This window comes from Benincasa hispida, chromosome 9 (genome assembly GCF_009727055.1).
Source record: "Benincasa hispida cultivar B227 chromosome 9, ASM972705v1, whole genome shotgun sequence".
Lineage (NCBI taxonomy): Eukaryota > Viridiplantae > Streptophyta > Magnoliopsida > Cucurbitales > Cucurbitaceae > Benincasa > Benincasa hispida.
The window spans coordinates 64626050-64636468 of NC_052357.1; the positions used below are offsets into that span (position 1 = coordinate 64626050).

The 10419-nt window shown below is 34.0% G+C and overlaps 2 protein-coding genes across 2 annotated transcripts; one reads left to right on the forward strand and one right to left on the reverse strand.

Moving 5' to 3' along the window:
* Positions 1–5121, forward strand: LOC120086531 (plasma membrane ATPase 4-like). Its single transcript, XM_039043230.1, has 16 exons — positions 1–51; positions 207–326; positions 436–672; positions 754–1515; positions 1604–1726; positions 1817–1921; positions 2011–2155; positions 2246–2410; positions 2714–2952; positions 3051–3083; positions 3175–3256; positions 3353–3513; positions 3634–3807; positions 3928–4110; positions 4528–4712; positions 4823–5121. Exons 1-16 carry the CDS (start codon positions 1–3, stop codon positions 4917–4919), a joined length of 2862 nt encoding a protein of 953 aa, XP_038899158.1. The 3' UTR covers positions 4920–5121.
* A 1119-nt stretch (positions 5122–6240) lies between these two features.
* On the reverse strand, positions 6241–7778 carry LOC120085380 (peroxidase 45-like). Its single transcript, XM_039041333.1, has 4 exons — positions 7499–7778; positions 7211–7408; positions 6846–7011; positions 6241–6753 (listed from the first exon to the last, which is right to left on the reverse strand). Exons 1-4 carry the CDS (start codon positions 7706–7708, stop codon positions 6347–6349), a joined length of 981 nt encoding a protein of 326 aa, XP_038897261.1. The 5' UTR covers positions 7709–7778; the 3' UTR covers positions 6241–6346.
* Positions 7779–10419: the final 2641 nt, after the last annotated feature.

Sequence of the window (10419 nt, forward strand, 5' to 3'; positions counted from 1 at the left end):
ATGGCCAACCCTATCACTCTCCAAGAGATTCGTAATGAGTCAGTTGATCTGGTACATTTCCATGCCTTCTTCTTCCTCTCTTTCTCTTCTCTTTTCTTGCATCATTATCATCCTTTGCATGTTTTATATATATATGTCTCTCTCTCTCTCTCTCTCTCTCTCTCTATATATATATATATATATATATATATATATATATTTTACAGGAACGTATTCCCATCGAGGATGTCTTCGAGAAGCTGAAATGCTCAAACGACGGCCTCACTTCAGAGGAAGGGGCCAATCGGCTTCAAGTTTTTGGACCCAACAAACTCGAAGAGAAGAAGGTTCCATCTTTGTGATTTTTTATTTGTAAAAAATGAAATTACTGGTTATTAAAAGTTTCGTATCGGTAAATCGGTTTATTTATTTATATATTTATTTTAATGGAATCAGGAAAGCAAAATTCTGAAATTTATGGGATTTATGTGGAATCCTCTATCATGGGTCATGGAAGTAGCTGCTATCATGGCTATTGTCTTGGCAAACGGTGGTGGAAGGCCTCCAGACTGGCAAGATTTTGTGGGAGTTATTGCACTGCTTATTATTAACTCAACCATCTCTTTCATTGAAGAGAATAATGCAGGAAATGCAGCTGCGGCCCTTATGGCTGGTCTGGCTCCAAAAACTAAGGTTTGAAATATACTAAACATTATCATTATCATTATTATTCTTCTTATTATTTTAATCATTAACTTTGTAAACTTGTCTTAGGTTCTTAGAGATGGTCGGTGGAGCGAGCAAGATGCTGCTATTCTTGTTCCTGGTGATATAATTAGTATCAAACTAGGAGACATAATCCCTGCTGATGCTCGTCTTCTCCAGGGAGACCCTTTGAAGATTGACCAATCGGCTCTAACTGGCGAGTCCCTCCCTGTTACCAAAAATCCTTCGGATGAAGTTTTCTCAGGATCAACCTGTAAGCAGGGAGAAATTGAAGCAATAGTGATTGCTACTGGTGTGCACACCTTCTTTGGCAAAGCTGCTCATTTAGTGGACAACACTAATCAAGTTGGGCATTTCCAAAAAGTTCTTACTGCCATCGGGAATTTCTGTATTTGCTCTATTGCTATTGGAATTATTATCGAGATCATTGTCATGTACCCAATTCAACATCGTGCGTATAGGGATGGTATTGACAATTTGTTGGTGCTTTTGATTGGAGGAATTCCTATTGCCATGCCGACTGTTTTGTCTGTCACCATGGCCATTGGTTCCCACCGACTTTCTAAGCAAGGTGCAATTACCAAGCGGATGACCGCCATTGAAGAGATGGCTGGCATGGATGTCCTATGTAGTGACAAGACTGGAACATTAACCTTGAATAAACTCACTGTTGATCAATCCTTGACTGAAGTCTTTCTAGAGGGTATGGATAAAGAACATGTCATCCTTCTTGCAGCAAGGGCTTCTAGAACAGAAAATCAAGATGCCATTGATGCTGCTATTGTTGGGATGTTGGCAGATCCAAAAGAGGTATAGTTTTAGTTGATAACTTTTGTTTCATCTCTATCTCTAACTGAGTAAAAGTTTGATATTAAGAATTTTACATGATTTTATGCAGGCACGAGCTGGTATCAGAGAAGTTCATTTTTTTCCATTCAACCCTGTAGATAAGAGAACTGCTCTCACCTATATTGATTCAAGTGATAATTGGCATCGAGTTAGCAAAGGTGCTCCGGAGCAGGTAAAGTTTTTTTGTCTTTGTATTCTTAATAGGTGAAAATTTGCTTTCTGATGATTTGTATGATTCTCACTTCTCCTTTTTTTGAAACAGATCTTAAATCTTTGCAATTCCAGCGAAGCCAACAGGAAAAAAGTTCATGGAGTGATTGATAAGTTTGCTGAATGTGGACTTCGATCCCTGGGTGTTGCTAGACAGGTTTTCAAATGTTAACATTCAATCATGTTATAAAATTATCAATAGCAAGCTCTTTTCTTGAGGTTTATTAATTAATTTCTGATCCATAGGAAGTACCTGAGAGAACCAAAGAAAGTCCAGGAGAAGCATGGCAACTTGTTGGTTTATTAGCTTTGTTTGATCCTCCCAGGCATGATAGTGCAGAAACCATTCGAAGGGCTCTTAACCTTGGAGTAAATGTCAAGATGATTACTGGTATGTGCAAATCAAATTTCACTTTATAACTTCTTTGTTATATACAAACAGTTCTTTCTACTAAGCTTTTGAATGACTTTCTAAATATAGGGGACCAACTGGCCATTGCCAAGGAAACTGGTCGGAGACTTGGTATGGGATCAAATATGTACCCTTCATCTGCATTACTTTCTCAAGATAGGGGTGCATTAGCAGATTCCCTTCCTGTGGACGAGTTGATTGAAACAGCTGATGGGTTTGCTGGTGTATTTCCAGGTGGGTTTTGCAATTTCCTTTTTCTTAAATGGCATGAATGACTAGAGCATAAGATAATAATCATTTTGTAAATGGTTGAAGATCCTCATGAATAATTTAAATATTTCTACCTTCATTTAATTTGTCTGTTCATACTTATAATATAATAGAGTTGGCCACTATATTTGTTATATCAACATATTTAAGCCCCATGTTTTATCTTTACCCTATTGTTTAATTCCATTTGTTTGGTTAGCTATAAAGTTCTCCTATACAAAATGCAGTGTCACACATTGTTTTGCTAAGCTTATTTGAATATGGCAGAACACAAATATGAAATTGTGAGAAGGTTACAAGAGAAGAAACATATTTGTGGAATGACCGGAGATGGTGTAAATGATGCTCCTGCACTAAAGAAGGCAGATATTGGAATTGCTGTTGCTGATGCAACTGATGCAGCTAGGAGCGCTTCCGACATTGTCCTAACTGAACCTGGATTGAGTGTTATCATTAGTGCAGTACTGACTAGCAGGGCAATTTTCCAAAGAATGAAGAATTATACGGTTAGGCTATTCTTCTTTATGTTGCTTTTCAACCCCTTACAATGCAATTAGATTTATTTGACTATTTACAATCAATTCTTTGTCTTTTTCTTTTTCAGATTTATGCCGTTTCCATCACCATTCGTATAGTGGTAAGTTCAATGAAATTAGAAAGGTATATTCAATACTATTATTAATATAATGTGGACTGGAGAATAACTTTTCTTTTCGTTGACATTGCAGTTTGGTTTCCTATTGATTTCTTTGATTTGGAAATTTGATTTCGCTCCATTCATGGTTTTAATCATAGCTATTCTAAACGATGGTAAGGCTCTACCAAAAACGTTGACCTATTGTCTTCTTTATCATTTTAATGGATCCAGAATTAAGTTTTTTTTTATATATATATATTGTACTTTAGGAACGATCATGACTATTTCGAAAGATCGAGTTAAGCCTTCGCCACAGCCTGATAGCTGGAAGTTAAAGGAAATTTTTGGTACTGGCATTGTGTTAGGAGGATACATGGCCTTAATGACAGTGCTGTTCTTTTGGATCATGAAAGATACTGACTTTTTCACGGTATGAATGTACAATCTTTACATTATCCATTGAAAATTGGAAATTGGAAATCTATTCAAGTTATTGTGGCTTGCATTTTGTTCTACTGATTCATGTTTGTATTCCAATTCCCTTTCACAGAACACATTCCATGTACCATCTCTGAGGAACGACGACCCCAGAATGATGGCAGCATTGTATCTTCAAGTCAGCATCGTGAGCCAAGCCCTTATTTTTGTCACACGGTCTCGAAGCTGGTCATTTTTCGAACGTCCTGGACTTTTCTTAGTGGTTGCTTTCATAGTTGCCCAGTTGGTAAGAACTCAATTTTTGTAAATTAAGAAAAAAACCTCTATTCTCGGCCTTTTCTTTAGCTCATCCAACTGGTTAAACAAGGCTTAACACTGATTTTTTTTTTTCTGTGCATTATGATAGTTTGCAACTATGATAGCAGTGTATGCAAACTGGGGTTTTGCAAGGATACATGGCGCTGGCTGGGGGTGGGCTGGTGTCATTTGGCTATACAGTTTGATAACTTATATCCCTCTCGATATTCTCAAGTTTACCATTCGCTATGCTCTCAGTGGAAGGGCTTGGAACAACCTTTTGCAAAATAAGGTACTTCCTCTATGCTTTCTTTTTTCATTTTCCTTTAGATTTAAATACTACTTTGATCTTTTTACTTTTATTTTTGGTTCATTCTGATCAGTATACTTTTAAAATCTTCTTCTTGGTCTCTATATTTTCAATTTGGTTCATTTTAGTCCCTATAAGAAAACGAGTAGGCGAGAAGATCGAGAATCTTGAGAAATACAAATATCCATCCTAGTCATTATGGAAATGAATATTTTGAAAATTGACCAAAATGAACCAAAGTTAAAAGTATAGGAATCAAAATAATCAAAACAAAAAATACAGTGACCAATATAGGTAGTATTTAAACTTTTTCCTTTATAATCATGAAAGAATGACTGTGTTTATAAACTCTTAAACTCATTTTAAGTCAACTCACTTTTTCCTTTTTCCTCATGATAGACTGCTTTTACAACAAAGAAAGATTATGGTAAAGAAGAGAGAGAAGCACAATGGGCCACCTCACAAAGAACTATTCATGGTCTCCAACCACCTCAAACCAACATCATTGCTTCTGATAGAATCAGCTGTGGCGGCGAGCTTTCCGAAATCGCCGAGCAAGCCAAGCGACGAGCTGAAATTGCAAGGTAACTCAATCAATCTTCCTCTTTTTTTCTCAGTAAAATTGCAATATATTTCTAAGTGTACTAGACTTCTTCTTGGATAGTTTACCTAAAAAGTTCTCGTTATCGTTCAGGCTCCGCGAGTTACACACTCTGAAAGGTCGGGTCGAGTCGGTAGTGAAGCTGAAAGGTCTAGACATTGATACTATTAATCAACATTATACGGTGTAACAACAAGCAAACAAGCAATAGCTCGAGTTTTTCTCATATTTTCCTCAATGAGTTTTTCTCCTGTTTTTGTTAGAGAAACTCAATTATATTTTTTTTTCTTTCCATTTTTGCTCCATAGTAGATTAATATTTGCTTAGTGACAATTCTAGCCATTGTTTTCTGCCAATGCAGATGAAAATTTTTCATTTTTTAATTAATTACTTTTTTCCCAGTGTAGATCATTACTGAATACAACATCTTCCGATTCTTTCTTTTAATAAATAATAATAATAATAATGTTGTCAGCAACATTCTTTATTTTTGAATAATTGGTTTTTTCTTTCCCTTTTAAATATTATCATTTGGTTGCATAAAAAACTTTATTGAGTGGCTAAGCACTAATAATCATGGTCATTGGCTATGTTTCGTCCATTTGTTATTTGTGCATTCTCACTTCAGTTTCTTTTTCTTTATCATATAATTACACTACCTTATCTTCTCCATGTGATTTCTCTTCCTCTAAAGCCGCCTTTCATTTTTAAATTTGGATTTTTTAATGGTTTTAAAAGTTGCAATTCTTTTATAAACATTTTGAAATTTGAATCCTTTATTTTAAAACCAATTTTTTCTTTCCAAAATTGCAATATTGCTCTTTGATCTTTCATATCTCTTTTAAAACTTGATCCCTTTGTTCTGAAAGTATTCCCTTTCATAAGTTTTTTTTTTTTTTTTGGAAAAATTACTTTCTTAGTTCTTGTGTTTTACGGATTACATGTGTTTCTCTAAAATGTAACCATTTCGTTTTTGAAAATTCAAGGACTAAAATGTTTCTACTCTAAAAAATTCTTCTTTTTTTTCCTTTTCCCACTTTAAAGTTCTAAATTATATTCATAAAAAATATGCAAAGGTGAAGACTGAATTGAATCCTCTTCATTATCCATTTTAACACTATTTTTACCATTCCCCCTAAGTTGCAAAGCATCTTTTAAGACATTACTCATTGAGGTGTCTGCTTATAAGGCAAAGCAATTATGCTTCTCTGTTGATAGTGATAGCTTTTTCTTTTTCTTTCTTTTTCTTTTTTTTTTTTTTTAACTTCATCCAGAAAATAATTGTATGAAAAATCTCTTGAATCTAAATGGTTAAATCATCCATTGATTTAAAAGTTTAAGCTAATGGTTGAAAGTAAAATTTTTGGGTTGAAATATGAAGAATACCCAACAAGTGAAAATCAATATTAAGAAGGTAAATTTAATATAAACCATAACCCTTTTCGATGGCTGTCACATTGGAGAAAAGGAAAAAGGTATTAAACCAATTCGACATGAGAAAAAAGAAAACATAACAAACTCGTCGATGTCGTATCGATCTTCATTCAAACAAATTCTTTTTGTTACAATTTAATTCTGAATTGTTACAAGAAACATGATTTTTTTTTAATTTATTATTTAGTTCACTGATGAACAGTCAATTCTGATCTCCCCTTGGTTTCTTGTTTTAACTCCAACTCTCCCAAGCTTTGTCATTGCAACCACAAAAGCTTGCTCAAAAGCTGTATTGTTGGAAGCAAATAAGTTCACTGTTCTTCTTGATCTTGGATCAGTAAACAAGACTTGGTCTGAGGTGAACAGTCCTTTTCCCATTTGAAGATTCTTGAAGTACATGTTGTCGAATGTGAACGACGACGTCGAGTCCATGTCAACCGCGATTCTCTGGTCGACATTTCTCGGGCATTCCTTCTTGAGCTCGTCGACGTATGTCGGATTGAACGTGGGGTCGACTCTGTTTTTGCCGTGGAAACTATATAGCCTTTTGGAAAAGTGCTTACAATGTGAGAATCCAATTGTATGTGCACCTTAAAAAACCAACACAAATTCATCAAACTACTTCAACTACATATTTACCTTTCCCAATTCTTCAAAATTGTAATTGGAAGTTTACTCTTACCTGAGAGAGCAATCATGTCTGTTTGAGTTAGACCATGTTTTGCAAACATAGCATTGAGTTGATTTAATCCAAAACCAGGCTGAGGAAGATGATGTCGAACGCTCTTTCTCGTCGAGATCCGCCCGTCTCGTCTTCCTAACTCCACGTCATACGACGGTCCTCCTGTCTGCAAGAAAACCACAACTCCCTAAGTCTATCTATTGAATGAAGGATACATGACTCTACATCGACAAGCGCCAAGTAACATAAATAAAAGAAAGCATTTCGCATTTTAATGAGTTTCCAATATGCAACGTAAAGCAGTCCCGCTTTCTCGGCCCGAAAGCGAAAAGTGCCAAGTGGATCAAGATTCAGGAGTTGCTTACCAAAGCTACAACATCTCTAGTAGCCAAAGCCAATATGTCAGCACAAGAGACCTTATTCTTACATCCCGGCACGCTATCGACGGCAGCCTTAGCTTTGATTACAGTGTCGAACCCGTCTCCGGCGAGCGAAAGATTCTCTGCATTATCTTTCTCAGAAGTGTGGTTATTTGTTTGAATCAACACAGAAGCATCACAACCCTGTCTCAAGAAAAACATCCTCAAATTCATGAAATCTAATGAATCTTATAGAAACTCATCAAACAAACAAGAAAAGAAATCTAAGAATACCCTAACAAAACAATCATGAAAGAAGAGCCTTAAAGTGGCAGGGGCAGTGACAAAAGTTTGTTCAAATTTCTGTTTCACTGCAGCTCTTACAATGGACTCAACATTTGGACATGAATTATGGTAAAAGTTGAGATGAAGCTGAGCAAAACAGCAAGTTGAAAGAAGAAGAAGAAGAAAGAAAGGGAGAAAAAGAAAGGTATAGATTTTCATATTGATGACTGAAAATGGTGAGAGAAGTGTTTGAAAATGTAATGATTGGTTTGTGGTTATATAATTTGAGGGAAGGAGGCAAAAGGAGGTCCCCCTTTGCCTACTTCTCTTCCTATCTCTTTCCACAGAAGTGACGAGATTTTACTAGTGAAAAAAGATTTTGTCCTCCTTTATTATTATTTTTTTTTTTAAATTTATATATATATATTTTTAAGATTGCAATGCAACTCTGAGCTGTCATTTTTTTTATACAATAAAGTATTAGATTCGAACTATAGATCTCTTGATCACAAACATGTTTTGTATACTAATTGAGCTATGCTTATTTTGACAATTTTGAGTTGTCATTAAAAGAAATAGTTATTTAAGTTTTCACCTTTGTTTTTATTTGATCTTTCATATTGGTGAGTTTTTACTATTGTATTTATGGGTAAATTGGGTGCATTTCTGTACTTTCCTTATCATCACTCTGAACCATTAAAATATGGCGGATTTTAAAAAATAGAAAAGTAAAGGAAACTATTGACACAAAATAACAAAATTTAATCTTCTTTGATAGAGGTTGATAGAAGTTTATCATGGTCTAACACTAATAGAAACTGATAAAATTCTATTATTGATACTATGTGATAGACGCCGATAGAAGTCTATCAGTGTCTATCAATATTTTTTTTGTTATTTCCATAAATAGTTTGACATTTTTCCTATCTGTCAAAATTTTCCTTAAAATATTAAAAAAAAGAAATAAAAAGAATTTACCAGATGACAAATTACAATTAGATAATTTAATGGGATATACAAAGATAGATGATACCCAAGATGCACCTCAATATATTCCTATATATATATCGAGTCCCTTTTTTGAGTTGTCATTTAACCTTTCAATTAATTTTATCTTTCCCTTTTCTCTCAAAATTAGGGAAAAAAGGTGACTCTATTGTGTATCTTGGTAGAGTTAGTAATTCTGATTGAAAATGGAAAAAAACCCTCTTCATTTCAATTCAATTGTAGAGCTAGTAGTAACTTTGATCAAATTGGAAAAAGAAATCTTTTCTTTCAATTTGAAGCTTGTAATTTTGATCAAATTAGGGATAAAACAAAAGGTCTCTGTCTCCATTGTAGAGCTAGTAACTCAATCAAATTGAAAACAAAGAACCACTTCCTCTTCATTGTAGAACTAGTAATTTTGATCAAATTGCAACATAAAATGCACTTTCTCTCTATTTGGGGCTTGTTAATTTGATGAAATTGGAAAAAAAAAAAAAAAAAATCCTTCTAAAATGGCTAAGAAAAATGAATATCTCCTAAAAAAAATCTATCTTTGAATCCATACAGAACCCTCTTTTACTTGAAAATCTTATCAAAATGTCTTCATGGGTCCTCCCTCCTTTCTTGTGAAGTTGGACGCTCTCGAAATTGTTTCTCTACTAAACATGGCAACTGATCGTACAAAAATCTCAAACGAGATTGATGAAATTATAAGGCTTGCTCGAAAATAGAGAGTTGTCTTGTTTCTCATTACTAAAGTTAAACAACTTCGTCGCTCATCGCATTGGCCATTGCTCATGAAACATCTTCTTTTGGTCTGTTTTCTGTTAATTAGAATTGCTCTTCTTTCTTTCAAGAGTTCCATGTCTTTTAAGATTTTGTTTACCCTTTGTGGTTGTTGGATGTTATTAACTCTTATTCGAATGTTTGATTTTTATGGGTTCTTTCTATTTTTTTTTATATAATATCTACTTCAAAATAAAAAAACAAAAAAACAAAACAAAACAAAAAAATGGGACCTCTCTCCATTGGAGAGCAAATCCCTTCAAATTGAGAAGGAAAAACAATAGTTATATAAAAATGACACCAACAACATTAAAATCATCTGTGTTTGCCCATGTAGTTTGTTCATTAGTAGATCCTTGTTTGTGCATTGCATGTGACTTAAAAGCATCTTTTATTTCACTTTTTGTACTCTATTGGGTGATTTTTCTTTTAGCCAAGCAATTAGGATGGGACAGCTCCAAAGTGAAATAGTTCCTAATACAAGTAATTAAGTAAATGAAAAGGATTGGTGGACCATTTTCAAGACAACCCTTTGTTTATAAAGGACAAAAAGAAAAGGAATCAATCAACAATAAATAACAATATTTTGAGAAGGAAGAAAAAAAAAACCCATTGTATTGTGCTAAAGTACTCTCTTAATCAAAATTAATTATTAATTTCAACCATATTATTCCACTACCTATTAAAACATGTCCCACTAAGCTATGTGTATGTCAAAAGTTCTCATAAAGTTAGTGGACAACATTTTATATATTAACTCATGGAGTGGCAAATTTGTTTGTTAGTCGACAATATAAACTATATGTTCAACTGATATAAAATATGTATCTTCGATCAAGATGTTAAAAATTCAAATATCCTCCCTACATATAGTTGAACTCAACAAAAAAAGGTTAACTAGACATACTTGTTAGACACGTTATTTTGAAGTTTGGCTAGAAATGTGTCCCTTATAGGTTTATCAAATTCTAGATCCCAAGATGTTTCCTTTGGTTGCTTATGAGTTTCTTTTCCTTTCCTAGTGTTTCTCTAAATAAGCAATTTCTCTTAGCAAAATTGATTAAATAATACTAATAATTTTCATGTAAGAGAAAACATAATGTGAGTATATTTTTAAAAGGAAAGAACTTAGTGCAGCTGGGCGGCACCCATCTATT

Excerpts from the sequence above, each read along its gene's own strand:
- LOC120086531 (XM_039043230.1), top strand. The coding sequence starts at position 1 with ATGGCCAACCCTATCACTCTCCAAGAGATTCGTAATGAGTCAGTTGAT. Across the intron at positions 1,516-1,603 it reads TGTTGGCAGATCCAAAAGAG|GCACGAGCTGGTATCAGAGA; the intron begins GTATAGTTTTAG and ends GATTTTATGCAG. Across the intron at positions 3,808-3,927 it reads CTTTCATAGTTGCCCAGTTG|TTTGCAACTATGATAGCAGT; the intron begins GTAAGAACTCAA and ends GCATTATGATAG.
- LOC120085380 (XM_039041333.1), bottom strand. The coding sequence starts at position 7,708 with ATGAAAATCTATACCTTTCTTTTTCTCCCTTTCTTTCTTCTTCTTCTT. Across the intron at positions 7,409-7,498 it reads TTCATGATTGTTTTGTTAGG|GGTTGTGATGCTTCTGTGTT; the intron begins GTATTCTTAGAT and ends TTCTTGAGACAG. Across the intron at positions 7,012-7,210 it reads CTAGAGATGTTGTAGCTTTG|ACAGGAGGACCGTCGTATGA; the intron begins GTAAGCAACTCC and ends GTTTTCTTGCAG.